Genomic DNA, 22,988 nt, shown 5'->3' with positions numbered 1-22,988 from the left:
CAAGATGATGGTGCTCTGAGTGTGCTGTGTACACAGAATAGGAATATAATGAACATATGAAACATTTAATGTTATAAACCAAAGTTCAGTTCAGTTGCTCAGTTGTGTCCGACTCTGCGACCCCATGGACTGCAGCACACCAGGCCTCCCTGTCTATCACCAACTCCTGGAGCTTACTCAAGCTCATGTCCATTGAGTTGAGTAACGGTGATGCCATCCAACCATCTCATCCTCTGTCGTCCCCTTCTCCCCCTGCCTTCAGTCTTTCCCAGCATCTGGGTCTTTTCAAATGTGTCAGTGCTTTGCATCAGGTGGCCAAAGTATTGGAGTTTCAGCTTCAGCATCAGTCCTTCCAGTGAACATTCAGGACTATTTCCTTTAGGATGAACTGGTTGGATCTCCTCGCAGTCCAAGGGACTCTCAAGAGTCTTCTGTAACACCACAGTTCAAAAGCATCAGTTCTTCGGTGCTCAGCTTTCTTTATAGTCCAACTCTCACATCCATCCACGACCACTGGAAAAACCACAGCTTTGACTAGACCTTTGTTGGCAAAGTAATGTCTCTGCTTCTTAATATGCTGTCTAGGTTGGTCATAACCAAAGTTATCCCTATAAAAAATAAATTTAAAAATAAATGATGGTTCCCTATCAGCCTGAGTTCCTCAGTGACTACACAAAAAGATAGAGGATCTTCCCTTGCCCTGGGAGGTGAGAACCATGGATTTTCATCTGGGGCTTGAGAGTGACAGATTCTCCTCTCCCAGCAGCAGAAAGCTGCTTTGAAGGATTTTGCTTCTTGTGAGGAAGCAGATGAGACCTTATGCTCGTCTCCTGGCAGCCACCAGCCTTCTCCTTTACTCCTGCATCAGCAAGAATTGGCACTCTTCAGTCTGCTGCCTGCCCCCAGTTTTTCTCACAAGCACCCATTGGAGACACATGGGAAGGAGTTTGCCAATGCATGTGATCGTGCCTTGTATCTGGGAACTCCAGCTAACCCACACTGACATGGTAGCCCAAACTTTGCCTCTAATGATTTGCTCAAACTTTAGTTACTTTCTTCTCTACCACTTGTATGGCAACTGCCGTTTTCAGCCGTGTTCTGCCAGAGGTTCAATAGTTGGGGTGCCTTCTCTCCTTGGTTGTTCTTTCTTAGCATCCAGTTTCCTTGGTTGTCTTGTGACCTCAGTCCTCTGATATTCTCGAGAAAAGTTTTGTAGAGCATCCATCTTCTTTTCTCACTAGGATAGATGCGACATTCTTTGTAGCTTTCTGTACAGTCAGTAAGAAATCCATCCTAATTGTGTGAAGACTTCACTGCAGCATAACTTGGCCTATTCAAATGGATAGGGTGGTTTTTATCTACATTCCTCTGATGACTAATGATGTGGAGCACGTTTACATGTACATATTTGCCATCTGTACCTTCTGTTTCAAGACAAAGCACAGATATTGATGTAAGGATAGACATTTCCTGTCTTAGATATAGAAAGCACTTCTCCAAAGAGCCATAGTTCCATTTTATGGAAAATTTTATTTGGAGACCACAAGGCTCTGCTTAGCCTTTTAGTTTATGAGCCTATTGACTTCCTGTTTGGTTTCATGGCCTCTTTCCCATGTAGTTTAGGATTTTGCAAATGTCTTGAGTGCAAAAGCCTAGAGTGAGGTAACATTACACATTCACTGGAATGGCTAGAGTTTTAAGAACTGATGATATCAATATGATTGGAGCAGTATCATTTGGGGGAATGTAAAGTGATACAATCCTTTCTAAAATACTTGAATAGTCTCTTATGAAGTTAACCATATACTTAGGGTATGATCCAGCAATTGCACTCCTAGGTGCATCTAGGAAAATGAAAATATATATCCATGCAAAGCCTCATAAGCATTTGTAGCATCTTTATTCATGATAACTTAAGACTGCAAGTGGTCATCAACAGCTGAATGGATAAACAAATTGTGGTATATCCATACACTGGAATACTACTCAGCATTTAGGAAGAACGAACCACAGATACAGGTAACAACATGATGAATCTCAAAATATGCTGAGTGAAAAGAAACCAAACTTAAAAGAGCACTACAAAGAAAAAAAAAGCACTACAGTATCATTCCATTCATATCATGAACTAGGAAAGACATTTCCCATATATGGTGACAGAGGACAGATTAGTGGTTGCCTGGGCTGAGGATGGTGAGTGGGAATTAATTTATGATCAAGGAAAAGAAATTTGCTGAGCTGAGGGGAAAGTTCTGTACCTTGAGTATGGTGATGGTTGTGTGCTAAGTCCTTCAGTTACGTCTGACTGTTGTGACATTGCGGGCTGTAGCCAGGCGCCTCTGTCCATGGGATTCCCCAGGCAAGAATGCTGGAGTGGGTTGCCATGCCCACCTCCAGGGAAATCTTCTGATCCAGGGATTGAACCTGAGTCTCTTATATCTTCTGCAGTGGCAGGTGGGTTCTTTACCACTAACACCACCTGGGAAGCCCATGGTGATGGTTACACGGATGTATATATTTGTCAGAACTTTTGAACTTGTTTTATTAAATATAAACAAAACCTCAATGAAGTTGACTTAAAAATTTTTTTAAGACAAAAAAATTCAATTACATCAGTATTAAGCATTCTTGCTCAACAAAAGTCATTGGAAAGTTAACAGGTGTATGATAAATTGGAAGGACATCTGCAGTGTCTAAACTCAGTAAGAAACTATTTTTTTTTTAAATCTTACAGTCAAAAAATGAGAAAGGAAATCTAACAGAAAAATGGGCAAAGAATTTGGACCAGCAATATGAACCAACAAAGAACCTGAAATGCAAACATCTAACAAACTTGTGAAGACATACTCCAACTCTAATTAAGAATTAGAGCTTTGCAAATTTAAAACCGTATTTTGTACCGAACTTACAATGAACAGATAATTCCTATCTTAAACTGGTCTGTAAAATTTAAAAAAAAGAATAATAAATGTTCTGATTTTAAAACCAGATAGAGACAACAAGAAAAGTATCGGTGCATTTGGTTTGTGCACATAGACATAAAAATCCTAAGTGTAAAATTTGCCCGTCAAAGTCAATGGTATATGTATAAATATACATTATGACCAAGAGGCAACTGAACATAGCAGTTAACACAAACAGATGCAGAGACTTTGGCATCAGACTACTTAGGTTCAAATCCAAGCTCTGCCACTGGTTAGCTGTGTGACCTTGGGCTTGTGTTACTTAGCCTTTCTAGAGGAAGATAAAATATTCTCTGAGAATGCAAGAGTATTTAACCAGTGAAATTTACCATGACTATAGGCTGGATGAGAAAACTCATGTAATTAATCATAAGATTAACTTATATGGTAAATGCAGAGAAAAATATGATGAAGTTCTACAGCTATGAGAAAAAGTTATTAGCAAATTAGAAATAGCAGGAAGGTGGCTCCGTGGGTAAAGAGTCTGCCTGCAATGCAGGAGATGCGGGTTTGCTCCCGGGGTCAGGAAGATCCCCTGGAGGAGGCATGGCAACCCACTCCAGTATTCTTGTCTGGAGAATCCCATGGACAGAGAAGCCTGGTGGGCTACAGTTCCATGGGGTCGCAAAGAATCAGACAGAACTGAAGTGACTGAGCACATACGTATGAAGATCTTTTGCCACAGTCTTTCATAAATATCATACTTAAAGGAGAAACTTTAAACCCTTTTCCATTAAATACTGGACCAAGACAAGGATTCCTATTTTCACTGTTACTGTTTAACATAACAGTAAAATCATTTGCTAAAGAAAGAGTCTAGCAAATGCTATAGGAAAAAGGAGAAGAAATAAGAAATATGAGGATTTTATAGCAGACGCTGTACAAAGTGCCGTGACATGTCTCAACTTAAGAGATGTGCTCTGGGCTTTCAAGCCTGGCAAGCTAGCAACGCTGGCCCAGGGAGCAGCCCTTGGTCAAGGACAGAGAGGCTTAGAGAAAAATTCCCCAGTTTCCTTGACTCTTAGGCTGAGTCTGCAGTATGCTGTATCCTGGTCCCCAGAACACCCAAGTGGGTTAAGCCCCGTTTGCCATAGCAGTAATCAGCTCTCTTTACGGGCTTCAACATCACCTCCCAAATAAACTGTTTGTATTCAGATCCTTGTCTCTGGGAAAATCCAACCTAAGAAAACAGCCAAATGCTTTTTCTGTGACTACTGAGACTATGCAATTTTCTTTGTCAAAGCAGTGTCTTCCTTTAATAGCTTTTGTTTCTGGATAGAACCATTCTTTTATTCCTGGATAAAACTTTCTTGGTAATGGTGTTTTTATTCACCTTGGGTTTCATCTTGCTAGTATTTTGTTGTCTTTTTTTAATTTTAATTGGAGGATAATTTACAATATTGTGATGGGTTTTGCCATACATCAGCATGAATCAGCCATAGGCATACATGTGTCCCCTCCTGCTAGTATCTTTTTAAATCCATCTATTACCTAGGGAAAGTAGTCTACAATTTTCTTTTACTATCTCTACTTAGTTGTAGTAAAACTCATCTTAGAAAAATGAAATATTTCCTTTTTCTATCTTCCTAAAGTATTTATATAAAGTACACCCATTTCAAGTGTACAATTAAGTGATTTTTACTAAATCTACCAAGTTATTACATCATCACCATAATCCAGTTTTAGAATATTTTCATCACTCCAAAAAGACTCATGTCCATTTCAGTTTAGTCCATTAATCTGCTTTCTGTCCCCATGGATTTGCCTTTTCTAGACATTTCTTATAAATGGAATCATATAAAGTGTGGTCTTTTGTGTCTGGTTTCTTTCACTTATATTTTTGAGTGAAGCTCTCCATTTTTGTTTCTTATTTCATTTTTTTCTGGAGCTTTCACAGAGTCCTTGTGGCTTGGCTGGACCTGGGGATAACCTGGGCCTCCGACTCCCAGGCCCCCTAGACTGACCTAAGTCAGAGCCCCCTTCCTCCCAGTGGGAGAGCCTCCCCACTGTCCTCCCACCCGCTTCGGAGAGTTGGTCAGGTGGACTGAAACAATGAAGGACCTGCCTTCTGGCTTGTTCTGGGAGGTTTATTTGTGGGTTTACTTGTTGAGAGCCCAGTGTTGCGCTGTCTCCTTCTGGTGATGAAGACTTTCTACAGTCGCAACCACTCACTAAGTAGTGGAGACATTTCCAAGTGCTTGGCAGTCTTTGCTCAGGGCACCCTTTACGCAGGCCACTACCAGCACCCCAGACTTCTGCAGCTGTCTTTCCAAATTGGTGTTTGCCTGCTGCTCAGGAGTGGTAAAAACACCTCAACATGAATTTTCTCCATAGGGACGGAAACTGTTGGAGTGTGACATTCGCTGGGGCTCTATTTGTTTATGAGGGAGAGTTACCATAATAAGCGTTATACGCTGCCCACCGTTTGGAACCCACTTAGATATATGAGTGTAACTGCCCTAGAGACACAGTTAACAGCGCAAATAAAAAATGGGCAGAATCGAGAATGATGGTCTTAAGTCAAAGAAGACTTAATTCTATGTATGTTGTTGTTTAGTTGCCCGGTCGTGTCCAACTCTCTGCATCCCCAAGGACAGCAGCACGCCAGACCTCCCTGTATAATAAGCTTATTTTTTACAATTGGGAAATGAAAAATAAGAAAGTTTTTACTTAATCTGCAAATATATCTGAAGACCCATCCTGATGCATGTGATCGTAGGTCGGCAAGGAGCTCTTTCTCCTAGCCCTGTAATCCTGCCAGGGTTGGTGGATCTCGGTGGGCAGAGCCCCTGGGAGGTGGGAAACGAGCCGGGGAGCCTGGGTCTCCAGGACTGACCACTGCCGCAAGGACCCGGCATCTCCCGCGCTAGGAGGCAGCACCGCCCCGAGGAAACCAAACCGGCTCAGCCAACAGGATGTGTAGCAGGGGACTGGTGCCTCGCCCGCCCGGCGCCCCCACCTGAAAAGTGGGCGGGGGCAGAGCAACTTTGCGGGGAAGTTACAGAGCGGATTCAATGATTAATGTCGGGTCGCCCTCTTGGTCTTTGGACAACAATCAGTGGGCGCTCGTAAATAGCCAGTTTGGTTCCCCTTTCGCTCCGGCAGAAATATTGGGAGCCACGAGAGTCTGGGGGCCTCCCAGACTCGGGACGCTCTCGCCGAAGGGTCCCCCTAAACTCTCCAAAGCCTAGTCGGTTGCTTGCGGGCGTGCGGCGCGCGGGGGACTACAGTTTCCAGAGTGCCCTGCGGCGACGGGCGGAGCCGGGGAGCGCCCGTAGCCAATTAGGGGGTCTCCGGGTGTTGCCGGGGAGCTGCAGGTGGAGCCGGGTCCCCGGAACGCCTCCCGAGGCTGGCCGGCTGGGCGGGGGGCGCGGCGCGAGCGGGGCCGACACCGGGAGGCGGCCCCGGGACGGGACCGAGCGGGGGCGGGGACCGCGGCTGCCTGCGCGGTTCCGGGTGCTCCAGCCGCGAGCTGCCCCGGGCGCACTTGACCCGGGTCGGGCTGCGGGGAAGGGCCGAGCGCCGCGCTGCCCTCCAGCCCCTCCGCCTCGCGGTCGCGGGAGCCGGCGCCACCTCGCCCCCCGGCTCGCGTGCCCCCAGCCATGGCTTTCGCCAATTTCCGCCGCATCCTGCGCCTGTCTACCTTCGAGAAGAGAAAGTCCCGCGAATATGAGCATGTCCGCCGGGACCTGGATCCCAACGAGGTGTGGGAGATCGTGGGCGAGCTGGGCGACGGTGCCTTCGGCAAGGTTTACAAGGTGAGGGCTCTGAGTGGGGTACTCGGGGCGCGTGGAGCCGCTCCGGAAGGGAGGGGCACTGGCCCTGGTCAGTCTCGGCCGCGCCTCGGGAGAGCGCGGAGGGGCTGCCCGGTCCTGAGCTCGGAGTCCCGGGCTCCCGTCCCGGGGACCCTTCTTCTTTGCCGGGGGCGGGGGGTACCCTCACTCAGCCCGGCTCAGTCGCTGCGCCCCCGACGGCACGGCGGCTGCCCCCAGGCTTTTTCCGAGCACTTCCTGTGCGCCCTGCACGGCTCTCGGCGCCGCAGGGGGAGACAAAGGGGCGCTTATAGAACTTTAGCGTCCGAGACCAGGCGTACTTTTTAGGAGAGTCCACCCAGAGGCTGTGAGGGTGCCGAGGCGATGGGCACAGAGCAACTGGGCCGCGTGAAGCGTTGGGTCCGATGAAATTAGGGACACACCTGAAGATGAGCCAGAAACGGAGAGACCGGGCGTGGGGGTAGGGGGTTTCGGAGTGAGAGGTTAGGCTTGGAAATGGAGGCTGGGGCCGGCAGAGCCGGAGGTTAGGGCCTCTGGAAATCCTGCGCTTCGGGGGTCAGATTTGAGTATGTGGATGAGTCACTGCTGGGGAGTCTCCCAGTCTGTAGTCACCTTTCCCCTAGAGGAATAGGAGGCCAGAGAGCTTTTGTGGAGGGGTGGGTGGGGCAAAGCTGATTAATTCTAGACACGTTTGCTGTAGGCATTGTCTGGTTCTTGGTCCTGAGAAGAAATTCTGTGTTGCTGAGTCGTACTGGGGACCCAGAAAACACTTAGGGCTTTACACCACCCTTCCCTGATCTTCCTCCCAGGAAACCCTTTACTCAGAGAAACCCACATGTTCTCCAGGAGGACACCCCCTTCACCTTCCATGGGGTTCCTTTAGCATGTGGACCCCTCTGACCCCAGGACTTCCCTTTCAGGAGCTTGGACCACAGATGGGGCTTCTCTCAGCCCTCCTGGTCAAGGCTTGCTCTTTTTGACCTGAAAGAGGTGGTGAGCTGAATTGTAGTCCCTGGAGGAGTGGCATTAGCATCACCTGGGAGCTTATTAGAAATGCAGGATCTGAGGCCCCACTCTAGACCTAATCAAGTAGGGTCTGCATTTTAACAGATCCCCAGGTGATCGCTAAGCACTTTAAGTTTGAGAAAGGGGCTGGAGGCAATTTGAGCGACCGGGGCCCATCCCGGTGTCTGTTTTGTTACCACCTCCCCTCTAAGCAGGCACTTCCTGTTACAGGGTGGAACCCCCACTGGAGCAAAGGTTCTGTGGTTGGAGAGGCTGTGACACTCACTCCCGTGGCTCTCAGCTGTTCGACTTGCGCTTCTCTGCCCCGGGGCTCTGCGTGTGGGCGAGGGCAGCCAGCACAGTCTACACTGGCAGTCTTTTCTTTACCCTTCTCAAAGCTCCCTATTCCCTCTAGGCATCAGAAAACTGTCCTCAGTCTTGCGCGCCCCCCACCCCCGACACCGCAGGGAAGTCCTGGCCTCCCCCAGACACAGCCTGCTACCAGATGTGCTCTGGCCACCGTGAGGGCAGCTGCACCCCTGGTCAGCTCACCGTGTCCCCCACTTTCTCCAAAAGGTTCAGTTGGTGTTTCCAGCGCATGTTGTTGGCTCTCGCAGATGTTTGTTCTGTTCAGGGTTGGCTTTCAGTTAGCCTTGTCCCTGTACCCTAATGAGTCCTGGCTTCATATGGTTCATTTTCTTTCAAATCTAAATGCAGAACTTTGCTTTTAGGCTGGTAAGATTTCCCCTTGTCAGTTTCGATTGTCATTTCCGCCTGCTTTAGCTGGGTAAAACTCCCCTACTGCTCTGAAAGTTCCATACAGAGGAGCCCATCTGATTCACAAGTTATTTTGTCTGCTGTTTCTCCAGAACACGTGGACCCTTTTAAAAGTGACTGTAGTGCTCAAAGCTGTGAGCTGACTGCACCCTAGCTCCCCCGCCCCCCCACCACCTCTGAACCCTTGGTTTTCTCCTAATTAAGAGAAGGCAAAGCTAAACCAGGAGAACTGTGTGATGGCTGATACACCTGGACAGTTTATTAGGTTCCCCACCTGGCCTTACTGTGTGACTGTTCGATTCAATCCATCCCCATGTTATGTGCAGGAACCCTGGGTCCCAGGGAAAGGAATGGACTAGAACCAAGGCTCTGGACTTAGTTACAGCTTCAGAAGATCCGTCTTAGATCAGAGATCTCTGTGACCCCTATCTCCTGCCCTGGAGAAGTGCTGTTTACTCAGCCCCTTACGGATGAAGCAGGTATTGCTTCAGTAAAGATTCTGTTCAGGGGCTGTAACTCCTCCCTACTTCATTGTCCCCTGGCATGGCCATCTCAGCAGCAAAGGACAGAGATTCCATCTAGGTTTTTTATCTCGGAGCAGAACTTCTACTTTGACACGGTGCCTTGGTAAGCAGTTGGCCGTGAACTGGGCAAGTGACAGCCAGCAGCGTCTCCTCTTCCTGTCCTAGAACTGGCACGTTTTTCTCCTGGCAGCCTAGTTGGTGATGGCCTTCCTGAGGTGAGAAGTTACGAGAGGGACTTCCCTGGTGGTCCAGTGGCTAGAATTCCACGTTCCCGATGCAGGGGGTCCAGATTGATTCCTTGGTCAGGGAACTAGATTCCACATGCCCCAACTAAGATCTAAGGTCCTGTGTGCTGCAAGTAAGACTGGATACAGTCAAATAAATAAAATAAATATTAAAAAAAGTAAGTCACGAGAATCCCAATTTGTCAAGGACTTGCCAGAAGAGGATGCCAATTATAGATTTCCTGTTGGGTGTTGTTGAGGCTCAAAGCCTAAGCATTAGCAGTCAAGATGTGTGCGTGCGTGCGTGCTAAGTTGCTCAGTTGTGTCCGACTCTTTGTGATCTCATAGACGGTAGCCCTCTAGGCTCCTCTGTCCATGGGATTCTCCAGGCAAGAATGCTGGAGTGGGTTGCCGATGCCCTCCTCCAGGGGATCTTCCCAACCCAGGGACTGAACCCACAGCTCTTACGTCTCCCGAATTAGCAGGTGGGTTCTTTACCACTAGTGCTGCTATGGGGCCTCTTTTTCCCTTTTCTCCCTGGTAAGCCGCCAATTTATCTCTGGTGAAAAAGAGGTATGTAAGATTGATTTTGTGCGAAGTCAAGTTCACTCTCACCTACTTCTTAAATGATTTCAAATGGATTTCAGAGGGAAATAGTTTCTAGTTTATTATTAGATACAAAGTAAAAGTAATAGGCTATATAGTTTAAAAATTCTTGCCCTTGGAAATAATCTTTATTCTGAAGACAGGATGGAAAGGGACGTGTTCGGTGTGGTGTTGAATGGAAAAATCTGCCTCTAGCAGGTGTGCCCACTCTCATAGCTGGGGATGAAGCAGGCCCTTAAATGCTGAACAGAGGCAGGGAGCCTGTGGACCTGAAGGGTTGGGTTAACGGGCTGAGATTTTTTGTCTGCTTCCTGAAGATTGCTTTAGTTGTCATCTTACGTTGTCTTTGAGCTTTCAGAAGTTTTATGATTTTGCAAACTTAGGAGTACAGTACAAATTTTTTTTAGTTAAAAAGAAAAACATTACCCTAAGTCCCATCAATTGCTGTTAACATTTTGATATATTTCCTTCCAGACTTAATTGATTTTTATGGAGAAAAAAATTTGTTTAAATATGGACATACTATTACAGTCCATGGAATTCTCTAGGCCAGAATACTGGTGTGGGTAGCTGTTCCTTTCTCCAGGTGATCTTCCTAATCCAGAGATTGAACCCAGGTCTCCCACATTGCAGGCGGATTCTTTACCAGCTGAGCCACCAGGAAAGCCCAAGAATACTGGAGTGAGTAGCCTATCCCTTCTCCCGGGGATCTTCCCGACCCATGGAGAAGGCCATGGCACCCCACTCCAGTACTCTTGCCTGGAAAATCCCATGGATGGAGGAGCCTGGTAGGCTCGGTCCATGGGGTCGCTAAGAGTCTGACACGACTGAGCAACTTCACTTTCACGCATTGGAGAAGGAAATGGCAACCCACTCCAGTGTTCTTGCCTGGAGAATCCCAGGGACAGGGGAGCCTGGTGGGCTGCCATCTATGGGGTCACACAGAGTTGGACACAACTGAAGTGACTTAGCAGCTTAGCAGCAGCTTCTCAACCCAGGATTCGAACTGGGGTCTCCTTTACCAGCTGAGCTACCAGGGAAGCCCATAATTGATTTTTATGGAGAAAAAAAAATTTTGTTTAAAATGCAAGGTTGTAATTTACAAAGCTACAGTGTTTTATGCCATCTTTCATTCCTAAAACCTCTTCCTGTGTTATTCTAAATGCTTCATACATACTTTCTGGGATAGGTCAGTGCCCCTATGATCTTAATCTTTTTGGATATTTAAGTAATCCCCTCGTAAATTTTTATTTTTACTGTTAACAAGTTAAATTGATATAAGTGCTTATCATGTGCCAGGTGCTGTGCTAAACGCTTTACACGATACAGTCAGTTCTGCTGTAATGTAAATATGCCTTCCTAAAAATCTCTAAACTGTGCAAAATCAGTCAATAAAAGTCAGAGGCCTTGTGAGCAAATGGGGATAAGGGCACAATACTTAAAAACTTCATCAACAAATTAGAAGAAATAAAGATTGCCTAAACAAACAAGTGGCAGAGTTTTATACAAGTTTTGTGGATAAGAAATATAGAATTATGGGGACTTCCATGGTGGTTCAGTGGCCAAGACTCTGCGCTCTGAAATTAGGTGGCAAGTTGGACTCCCGTGTGGGATGGGTGTGTCTCAGAGGTGCGGACAGACGTTTGAGGGGCCCGTGCCACGTGTGTGTTCGGTTGCGTTGGGTCACTTGGGGGAAGTTTTCTGTGCTTACCTAGTGTTTCTGGCAGGCAACACATAAGCAGATGTGAATTTAGCATTTTGATACAATTGTTCCCTGATACATCAGTGGTATTGGAACAAAACTGACATTTTTAAAAAGTAAGCATTATAGCAAAGCTGACGTATATTTTAAATCATCCTTTAGGCTAGACTCCTGGAAGGGAATTATTCCGTGGAAGGAGTGATACTTCTTTGAGCATGATTTTGAAAAGAAAATGAGATAAGTTCCTAGCAGCCCCTTTGCACCCTCGCCCTTACGAGGGCCAGCTTTGGGAAGCTGGGGCCTTGGCGGCGGCTGCCCTCCGGGTGGGGGCCTCAGGTGCCCTCCTGCTCAGAGAGCCATTGTTGACCCTGGGGCCACATCCTGCCCCGCCGCCCAGTTCAGACAAAGCCCAGGCTCCCGCCCTCCCCAGCCTGGCAGCTCCTTTCACCTCGACTCCGCCTGAGTTTAAAGCCTGGGTTTCCGCTTCCTCCGGGGGCTGCCCAGGTCCCCCCATCCCCATCCCGTGCACCTCCCCTTCGTCTCCGGAAAGAGCTCTGCCCCCGGGCTGTAACCTTACTTCCGCTCAGCTTAGTGTTTTTAAACACAAGTCCTTGCTATTGTGAGTGGGTTCCTGGCTGGGTCCGAAAACCAAGGTGACCTGAGCTTCCTGGGGATGTCGCCTGCCCACGGGGTCTGAAGTGGCAGATTTTGCATTGACCTCACACCGTCTGGGTCTAGAGCAGCTAAGCAATTAAACTGCACAGCCAGCCTTCACCTCCACCCAGTGTCCCCTGGCTTCCTGAAGTCACCTGGACTAGGGGGGTGTCTCTGTTGTTGGGTCTGAAACAATCTGTGTAAACCACTTGGTCCAGGATGCTGGAAAAGCTTGCATGGGTGTTAACCATTAGCATGTAAATAAGATAAATGAGTGGAGAGTTGACTCCCCCCAACCCTGTTTTTTTTTGACCCTGGTGCATGGCATGAGGGATTCTAGTTCCCTGACCAGGGATCTAATCTGTGCCCCCCTGCAGGGGCTGCCACCAGAAAAGAGCCCGGGATGGGTCACTCCCAGGCCAAGCTGCTGCCAAGGGCGTGGATCAGGAAGGTTAAAGGACGCAGTGGGGGCTTGGAAAGATCTGGGTTGCACCTCCAAACAAGTGACTCCTGCTTCTGAGCCTCCAGACTCTTATCTGTAAAACAGAGGTGATGATCTGAAGGACAGGATACTTAGAAAGCTGTAGTACATTCAGCACCTGATCCCCACCCAGGAAGTGGGCAGGAAAGGAAGATGGTTCATTATTGCTGATGCTCTTGCTGTGAAACAGAGAAGGTCCCGGCCAGTTACTTCAGCTAAGCTGAGGGCAAGCAGAAGGACTTCAGTGTTAAAGGCTTGTTCGTTACACCAGGCCTCCCACCTTGGCACTGTTGACTTTGGGGCAGCTCCTTCTTTGTTCTGGGGGCCGCCTGTGTGTCATAGGATGTTAGCAGTATCTCTGGTTTCTACCCCTGCCAGCACCTCCCCCCCTCCTCCTAGCTGAGACAGCCAAAAATGTCTCTGGACAAGGCCACATGTCCCCTGGGGGGCAAGATTGCTCCTGTGGGGCACCGCTGCCTCCTACAAAAAAATGTGCCTCGATTCAGTTCAGCAGGCAGCCATGCTCACCTGTGTCTGTCACGTCTCCAGTGTGTGATACAAGACTTGGGCCTCGCAGCCAGGCAGACCTGACTTTGAATCCTGGCTGCCCTACTTAGCCACTGTATGAAGTCAGGTGAGTGGCTTGCCTCAGTTTCCCCATGTGTTTGGTGGGGCTGAGACCAGTGCTTACCCCACTGAGCAGCTGGGAGAATCAGGTCAATAGCTCATTAGGCACACAGGATGAGCCAGCTACCTCTCTAACCTGATGCTTTCAAGGCCACATGGGGGAGGAAAGGAAGGTTCTGCCCCGGCAAGAGCGTTGTATCGGGACCATGATGGGACTGGCGGTGAGAGGGGACAGGTTCCACTGGGCAGGGTGGGGGTGGGGGGTGGGGACAGGACAGACAGACAAAGGGAAGGAGTCCCAGGCCAGGAGTGAGGCCAGGCAGTGAAGTCTCAGGCTGTCCCTGGGTGGCCCTTGAGCGTGGTAGGGCTTGTGGACTGATTTGTGTGACTCGCATGGTGGCCGAACCAAATTTGAAGTGACTGCCAGCATTCTGAAATCATGAGTTTTCACATAAAAGTCCCGATCCCTGTCTTTGGGAAGATCAGATACGCCGATATGGCCCGGCATGCACTCATGCAGGGTCCTGTCTGCTGGAAGTGAGGAGAATGTCCAAGGGGAATGTAACAGGAGCCGCGTACACAACTTAAAAAGTGTTCTAGTATACTCACTCAAACAAGGAAAAATACCAGAAGTGAGTTTTTAATAGTATATTTTGGTTATCCCACTATATATTCCGAAGTACTATCATTTCAGCATGTAATCAACAGAGAAAGAGATATTTAAAGTTCTCATTACATGCAAAGTCTTTAAAATCAGTGTGTATTTGGCATGTACAGTGCACCTTGCCGTGGTCCAGCCGTGGTTCGGATGCTCAGTAGTGACCTTGGCTCGGTACTGGGCAGCTTATATCTGGCTTCTACTGTCTTCTACCGCTGTGTGCCCTCCCCCCGATCCACTGTACGTATTTCATTTGCCTCCTCACGTCCAGTGGTCAGTGGATTATTTGGGAGCTGGGCTTGGCTTTGGGGAGCTGGCCAGTGCGGGCCAGGTCTAGAATAGTGTGTGGGGGCCAAGTCAAGAGAGCCTTGAATGGCATGTTGAGGAGTGTGTATGTCGTGGTTACTGTCCCACCTGCCCCGGCTTGCCAGGGTCTGACCCGGTCCTGAGATCAGCCTCGTGTAGTGTTAGAGGAGAGTGATCTTTGGATAGTTACCGGATGGGGAGTGCTTGGCCCGCACAATTGGGGGATGCCAGATCCAGATGTCCTGGCTGCCCAAGGCCAAGGTGACCATTGATGAGTGGAGCCTGGGCCAGAGTGCCATGGCCTGGTGACTGGAGCCAGGGGTAGGTAGGCATGTGGGAGGGAAGGCCAGAGCAGTGGTTGGAGCCCAGGTCAGAGCCCAGGGAGGGAAGTGACTAATGGATGGTGACCGACCCAAGAAGAAGATGTGGGCGGAAGGCTTGGAGGGTTCTAGAGAGCTGGGTCAGGAGAGAGCAGAGAGAGTGAGATGGGAAGGGCAGCTCGTGTTTGCCAGGGACCAGAGGTGGTCTGGGCACTTGGGTATGGTCCTGGAGTTAAAGCCTGGCCCTCTGCCTTGCAGGTTGTATGGTCCTGGAGAAAAGTACTGACCTATGCCTTGGTTTCTTTAGCTACATCATAGGGTTTTTTGTCTGAAATAACCCACGTAAGGGGCTTCCCTGGTAGCTCAGATGGTAAAGCGTCTGCCTACAATGCGGGAGACCAGGTTCAATCCCTGGGTTGGGAAGATCCCCTGGAGAAGGAAATGGCAACCCACTCCAGTAGTCTTGCCTGGAAAATCTCATGGACTGAGGATCCTGCTAGGCTACAGTTCATGGGGTCGCAAAGAGTCGGACACGACTGAGCGACTTCACTTCACCCCATGTAAACCACTTAGTCTGGGACGCTGGAAAACCTCATGTGGGTGTTGGCCATTAGCATGTAAGCAAGATAAATGAGTGGGGAGTTGATTTTTTCTTTTGACCCTGCTACGTATCATTACAGGATCCTAGTTCCCTGACCAGGGATCAAACCCATGCCCCCTGTAATGGAAGCAGAATCTTAACCATGGACTGCCAGGGATGTCCCCCTCCCTTCTTGTCTATCATTTATTCTACTAGACTCTAGTAGACTGTTCTCACAGTCCACTAGACCTGTGAAAGGCAGGAGTCAGTATCCTCACCTGATGAAGCAGAGGCCCAGAGAGGGACAGTGACCTGCTCAGCATCACAGAGCTCTTCTGTGGCCAAGCTGGGACTTAAACCCAGATATCTCTGGCTAGAAGCCTGTGCCTTTTCTGTAGTACAGCTTGGAGGGGGAGACAAGGGGGCTTATCGGGAGGAGAGGGTCCAGGGTGCCTTCGCCGTGGTAGTTCTGGTGACGCTGACACGTGTGAGCCCAGGAGTGGGCCCTTCTTCAGGCCTGCCTCAGCCTCCTCTGGATCTGAGCCCCAGGACGGCGGTGGTGGCCTCTCACGCGGAGGAAGTGGTGATGGTCACGGGCAGGGCCAGCAGAGGAAGTGGCAGGGGAAGAGGGTGGCGTCGGGGGAAGCTGGGTGCCCCTGGGGCCCTGGCGGGGGTGGGCTGCTGGTGCCCCAGGATCCGAGGCGCTGAGCACTCCGCTGGGCGGGCGGGAGGGGCCTGTCAGCGCTGCTCCCTCCCACCCCTCCTCCCGCCCTCCACACATGCACTCTTCTTTCTCTTCCCCTTTCTTTCTGCTTTCTCCTTTACTACATTTTTTTTCTTCCTTCTCCTATAGCTTTTTTTTCTCTTTAATAACAGGCTGTACCAGAACCAGAATTCAGGCCCTAAGGGTGGAGGGCGTGGAGTGACTGAAGGCTTAGCATTAGGCAACCTCCGGTCTAAGGGAAGATGGGGCCGCTGAGAGGAGCTGAAGGCGGCGCAGCCTTCTCTGCCTCAGGGCCTTTGCACTGGCTGGTCCTGCTGCCGGCCACTCTTCTATGGCTGCACCGCTGGCTGCTTCTCACCCTGTGGGTCTCAGCTCCCCTGGTCCCTCCCGACCACAGTGACAGCTCCCTGCTGAGTTCCTTCAGAGCCCCTATCACAGACTGGGATGCTCTTGTCTGTCACTGTATTTATTTTCTTTCTTTGGAGGATGTAAAGTCCTGGAGACCAGGGAGTAATCAATCCATCTTTCGTGGATAATAGATGCGTGGTAGATACTGAGTTAATAACTGCTGCATGAGTGAGTGATGAATAGTAAATGCCAGGCCTAGCTCTCTACCCGCCCCAGCCAGAACTGTGTGATGGGTGCCGGCCCTGAAATCAGTTCTGAGCTTTCTCCTGGCTTCCCTGGCTGTGTGCTGTATGACCTTGGGAAAGTCACCTCGCCTCTCTGAGGCTCAGTATCTTGAGCTGTAAAATGAGGATCAAAGTAGTGCTTCCCTCAGAGAGTTTGTGAAGATGGAGATGTGTGGCCAGCCCCGACACGGTGCCCCATGTGGAGGAAGAGGAGGCGATGGGACCGTTGTCACTGTGATTCTCTGCGGGTTGACCTGATTGCCTGGCCCAGCTTTCTGAGGATCAACAAAGGCAGAGTCCCTTAGGCCCCTGGTCCAGCTCCCCTGGTCTGTCACGCTGGAGGCTGCTCCTGGGTAGATGCTGCTGCGTCCAGGCTCGGGAATCAGCCTGAAATGTACTGCGGGTTGTTATTGTTTAAGCAGTTTTATTATTTGTTGGTTGTTGGCTGTGCTGGGTCTGCGTTGCTCCGTGGACTTCCCTCTCGTTGCAGAGGGTGGGGGCTCCTCTCCAGCTGCGCTGCCCCGGGTGCTCACTGAGGCGACGTCTCTCGTGGAACCAGGCTCTCGGGGGTGCGGGCTTCAGGAGCTGTGAAGTGTGGCTCTGGAGCACAGGCTGGGCAGTTGTGGAGTGTGGGCTTGGTTGCCCTGTGGCATGTGGGATCTTCCCCGACCAGGGCTTGAACCCATGTCCCCTGCATCGGCAGGCGGACTCTTTCCCCTGCCGCTGGGCTGTGAGGATGAACGTGATTCAGTAAAGAGGCTCTTGACTGTCTCCCTTCTGGAAGTGTGCTGCCCGGCGAGCTCTGTGCCCGCCCCCTGGCCCAGCATAGCCAAGGCCATGTCTGGAAGAGTGGCAGTCACGCCCGGGAGGGAGAAGCCAGCACCGGCGCCTTGCTGCCCTTCGCCCTCCTTCCTGGAAAGCTCTGGCCTGGCATGTCTGGCCTCCCAGGCCCGATTCTTGGCCCTCTGAGGCGGTTCCCACAAAGCTGGCTTTGTCGCCCTGAGGAATGACCCTGACGGAGCTGGCATGCCTCTCTATCGGGCCTTGAGGTTCTTTCTACCTTTGGTTTTCCTCTTGGTCGGCCCTGCTGCCAGGCTGGGGAGGCCTGGATCTCTCTCGAGCCCTCCTTTCCCTCGGGTGCCCTCAGCATCCCCAGCCCCCACGTCTAGCTGACAGCTGGGGCTGAGGAGCGGTGAGTGCCGCGCTTCTGTTCATGGGGAATCTGGACCCCAGGGCCCACTGCCGGCCTCTGTCACTTGTCCTGAGTCTCCAGGCTGTATGCAGGACCGACTGCCGGGGCCAGCAAGGTGTACTTCGAAAGACCCCTGAATCACCCCGTGCCTCCTGCAGGAGCCTTCCTCGGAGGCTCCGGACTTGGTGACGCTCTTCACCCTGCGAGTTGCAGCGAGGCTGCTGCTTCTCTGTGTGACTTGGGCTAGTGATGCTGTCCCTCTGAGCCTCAGCTTCTTTTCCTTCTGGAAAATGGGGAGAATACAGTCCCTCTCACAAGCAGGACCAAAATATCTTTACACCTGTAATCTTACCAGACCAGTCCCCAAGGGCACCCAGCCAGGACTCAGCAGAACTGACCCAGGCTTGGCCTCCCGTCTCAGACCTCTCCAGGGTCCCTGCCTGTGTGACCTGGGAGGGGTGCAGTGGCCCTGCTGTTTGGAGACCTGTCTGGCTATCTGTAGATCCCGTCTCAGGCTTTTGAACACAGCACACATGACCAGGATAGACAGTCCAATGACAGGGGATTGGTTAGATCCACAGTGGACCCACCATTCAGACTGCAGTAGTTGGAGAGGATGCTGTGGAAGAGTGCTTTGTGATCTGAACAGCTGTTCATGGCATATTGCTAAGTAAAAAGGAGAATGACATATCAGTGTATACAGTTAAATCCCGTTTTTGTGAAGTATGCAAGAATACATTTGTGGGGAGGGGAAAAAAAAGCATGAGTGAATTATTGTGGAATGCTCACTATGACTGAGTTCTGCTCGTAGCATCTTTGACATGTTAACTCACGGAATGCTCACATTAGCCTGTAAGGCAGGAACTGTGAACATCTTGGCTGTTCCAAGTAGGAAACAAGGGGCAAAGTGGTCACCTAAGTCCCCTGGGACCACACAGCTGGGAAGTGCTGGGGTGGGTACATCCATACCGTGGAATCCTGGGAGGAGGTGCTCCAAGATGCTGAAGGCAGCATCTTGGGACGATGCCTTGTTTGATTTCCTTCTTGGTACCATTATATTTTGAAGATGTTCTTTAACACGTACATAATTCTTTTTTTTTAAATAACAGGTAAGATGTTTTGTCACCATTAAAAGTCTGATTTTTAAACAGATTCTTGGACTGGTGGGTCAGGACTGGTGGGTCATATCCATCAGCCTGTTCAACTTCAACACCTATTTCACCCCCAGGAGATTTTCCAGAACTCTTGCCTTCACCATGGTTGCTCCATGAGTTTTCCCAATTCAAACCTGATGTTCTCCAGCATTTTTACTTTTCTAACAAAGACATCATGGAATGGATAAAGAGATTTACAGGCTTTTTCTGTGTCCTTTCCAATGTGTCTGGAATCAATCTGTTGATGACCTTTCAGCTTTTGCCTGCACCTCTCGAGTCACGAGTCCCATCATCTAATGGACCTGGCAGACCTGCTGGTGCTGGGCATAGGAGATCTTCCAAATCTGATTGTTGTGTTTTTTAGTAAAACCCACACAGAATAGATGAAGCAGATAACCCCTGGTAGTCTTGACATCAATGTGAACTTCAGTCATGGTCTACCATGTTTTGACCATGGAACACGTTTTGTAATGGGTAAGATCCATGCTGTGGCTATTAGTCAGGCAGGTTTTTGCTCTGAACATCCTCAGTAGTTACCTTCAATTTTCTAAATGCAACTTCATGATTCTGCAGATCAGCAAAGCTCACTTCAAAAACACAACTCTTGGAACTTCCCTGGTGGTCCAGTAGCTAAGACTCCATGCTCCCAATCCAGGAGTCCCTGATCAGGGAACTAGATCCCACAGACTACAACTGAGACCCAGCACAGGCAAATAAATAAAGATAAATATTAAAAAAAACCCCAAGAACACAAACCCCTGAGGCTGTCAGTGCGATTTTGTTTCCTTGAGTTCTCGTGACTCATGTTTTCCCAGTATTTCTTATATTCAGCATTGCTGGTGCTTTCATGTCATAGCAGTCTTTCTTAGAAAATGGGTCAACCACTTTCTCCTTGGCTCCCTTTTTACCTCCTTTCATAAGGCACTTGTTCTTATTGACCGCCATGGTGCTGCTCAGAGAGCCAAAAGGTACATAATGCTTTTGGAATAATAATAATTAAAAAAACCCTGCACACAAGGATTGTTGATTGAAAACACAGGGTAGCCTGAACTTCTCTGAGATTTGGGACTGACTGGAAAACAGGGTTGATAAGAGTACATGACTCCCAGCTCGTGGTGAAGATTGAGTAGAGTGCCTGGCCTGGTGCAGGGAGCATGTTGTTCATCAGTCACTGAGTTGTGTCCAACTCTTTGTGACCCCATGGACTGCAGCCCGCCATGCTTCCCGGTCCTTCGCTGTCTCCCAGAGTTTGCTCAGACTCATGTCTGTTGAGTCGATGTTGCCATCCAATCATCTCATCCTCTGTCGCCCCCGTTTCCTCCTGCCCTCAACCTTTCCCAACATTAGGGTCTTTTCCAGTGAGTCGGCCGTTTGCATCAGGGCCTGGATAAAGGTGCTTCCTTCCTCTGTGCTCATGACCCCAGGCTGCCTGCCCCTGCCCGTGACTCAGCGCTCCGCCCTCTGAGTAGAGGGAGCCTGAGACAGGTGGGAGCAGGACTCTTAGGACGCAGAGCCCCGGTCACCGGTCCCCGCTCCTGTCCCCGGTCCGTGCGGTTGGATTCCCTAGCACTTTGGAAGAGCTGAGAGCCGAAAGCTCCCACATCCCCAGCCAAGTTGGCCAGGTCGCGCGGGATTTTGGCCAAGGCCACGCTGTGGTATCTTTGGGGCCAATGCTATTTGGGTTTTACTTTTCTATTTGCTGGCCCAGAAGGATTCTGGGGCTCAGCATTTCTGTGCTGTGCTGGCATGGCTTGCCAGGGTCCTCCTCCCCGAGGGGACAGAGGTTAAATGCCCGTCTTTGAAGCCATGCCACTGCTTTTGTGCTTCGTAAGCTTTGCTCTCCTTAAGTGTCACTTGTTCTGAAACTCAGTCGTTTCGTTTCTCACTGAGCTGAAACTTGGCCCGGCGATTATTGATCAGGAAGTGGTTTCCTCTCATTAACTGTGTGTGTCCTGGCCCAGTCAAAGGCTTTGGCTCCCCCAAGGTAAAGAGGGCCTGTCTTCCAAAACCAGAGAACAGATTAGATTCAGCAATCTCAGTGTGTTAAGGAGACAATGAACTTCTTGTCACTTTCCTTTCTTCTCTTATGTGGAGGGCCTTACTTCTGTCTGTTTACAAGGAGATACACACACCAATTCATCCTCCCATCCATTCATCTACCCATCCATCCATCTATTATTTTATTTATTTATTTTTTTTCCATCTATTATTTTAAAGTACATATTGGCCAGATACAGTAATTTAATAATATTATTAATAATACATTGGTGAACAAGACAAACGTGGTTTTAGGCTACTAAAAACCATAAATACACAGTGCCAGGTGAAGGCAGTAACACCCGACAGGCTGGTGTTCGTAGAAGCCAGCAACAGGGTAGTCTCTGGTGTCTGGAGAAGAAAGGAAGATGTGACGATGGTTTACTCCCTAGACATACCTTCATTCCTTTAACCCTCTCTCACATGCGTCTCTCCTCCCATCCACTGATTCCTCCTCTTAGTCTGTCATTCATCTGTCAGTCTGTCCATCTGCCCGTCAGCCCATTTACTCATCTTCCCATCCATCCACCCAGCTGTCCATCCATCCTCCCACACACCCATCCTCTCATACACTCTCCCTCTTACCCATTTTCCCACCCACCCATCCATCCATAGTATAGTATTCTGTACATCTATACATACACCCTTAACACTCACCCGCTTCCTGTTTGTGCGTACACCTTCCCATCTGCCCAGCCATTCTCTCAGCTGCTTGTACACACACCACCCATGTTCCCATCCACCCACTGGCTCTTCTGTAACAGGTTGTATGGGATAGGACAAGACGAGTCAGAGATGGGCGTTAGCTTTTCAGGACTCACAGGTCAGAGAATCTGTGAACGCAGAGGACTGTGGAGGACTTCCGTGGTGGTGTGGTGGTTAAGAATGCCCCTGCCAGGGCAGGGGACACAGGTTTGATCCCTGGTCCGGGAAGACCCCACAGGCCCCAGAGCAATGAGCCTGTGCTCTGCAATGAGAGAAGCCCCCGCAGTGAGAGGCCCTGCAACCAGACAGTAGCCCCCACTCACCAGAAGTAGAGAAAGCCCATGCACAGCAACAGAGGCCCAAAATAAAAGAAAAAAAGGGACTGTGGCACCAGGTGAACTGTGATGAGAGCCCTAGTAAGGTGTGAAGAAGTTCTAGCAGAGGATGGGAGCTGGGGTTCTGGGAACTTCTCATGGGGCAGGCTGGGGTTGAGTTAGACTTTGTGGAGTGGTTAAACACGGGTATGGTGAAGGCACTCCTCATGGAGGAAGGAGCATCAAGAAAGGCCTGGAAGTAGGGGGCATCAGGTCCTGGCTGTCGCAGGAGGTGATTGCAGGGGAGCGATGGAGTCCTGGAAGCGTGGAAGGGGCAGATCACCAGGGCCAGGGGCGCCAGGCCCGGGAATTTGGGCTTTATCACGTCAGCAGCAGGGAGCCTTTGAGGGCTCATCCTAAGAAGGTCTCCGGTGGAAGGCAGCGAGGGAGCTGGGGAGAGGGACTGGTGTACACCGCCGCGGGGCAGGAGCTCCTGGAGATTGTCCTCGGGAGCGGAAAGCACAGCAGGCAGTGGGTTGGACCTGAGTGGAGTCTCGGCAGCCACTGCCGAGCTGTGTGACCTGGGCCTGTTTGCCGTTCAACGGGAGGAGCCGGCAGGGCTTTGCAAATCTCGTGGACCCGTGCTGGCTAAGGTGGGACACCCCTTATCCTGCCTCAAGAGACCATAGGAGGCCTCGGCAGGCCCTTTGGCATCGTGGCCCCCAAGGACTCAAGCCTCGGGAAGGCGGGGCTGTGGGGCTGTGGCTCCACTCTGCCCCCCACTCATGCTGCCAGCCCGGGGCGGTGGCAGCGTCTGAGCCCAAGGCCATAACTGCCACCCATCCTGTCCGCGGCCCGCGGAGCCCCTGCTCGAGCTGATGTTGAGCCCTTCCCTTGCACGTGGCGGGTTTCCTCCAGGGCCCAGCTTCCTTCTTCCTTAATAAGAGTTGAAGGTTTCCCCACGATTGGTGACCGTTGTCACCACACAGAGACTGGGTGTGTGCAGGCAGGGACAGCCCAGCTGCACACT

At 50.2% G+C, this 22,988-nt stretch overlaps 1 protein-coding gene and 1 pseudogene across 2 annotated transcripts in view; one reads left to right on the top strand and one right to left on the bottom strand.

Annotated features, from left to right (window-relative positions):
• The window catches only part of STK10 (serine/threonine kinase 10), a 140,461-nt gene that overhangs the window by 13,410 nt on the left and 104,063 nt on the right, over positions 1-22,988 (top strand). The window contains exon 1 of one of the 2 annotated variants that reach the window (XM_043488973.1): positions 6,175-6,721. The exons of the other annotated variant lie outside the window; for it this stretch is intronic. Coding sequence (XP_043344908.1) covers positions 6,566-6,721 — 156 coding nt within the window. The 5' untranslated portion in view covers positions 6,175-6,565. Of the gene's footprint in view, positions 1-6,174; positions 6,722-22,988 lie in introns of those variants that run through there. 2 annotated transcript variants of the gene reach the window in all.
• Positions 6,906-19,847, bottom strand: LOC122454423 (annotated as a pseudogene).

This window comes from Cervus canadensis, chromosome 16, assembly GCF_019320065.1.
Source record: "Cervus canadensis isolate Bull #8, Minnesota chromosome 16, ASM1932006v1, whole genome shotgun sequence".
In the NCBI taxonomy this organism is placed as follows: domain Eukaryota; kingdom Metazoa; phylum Chordata; class Mammalia; order Artiodactyla; family Cervidae; genus Cervus; species Cervus canadensis.
This window is presented reverse-complemented; position numbering and strand designations above follow the sequence as displayed.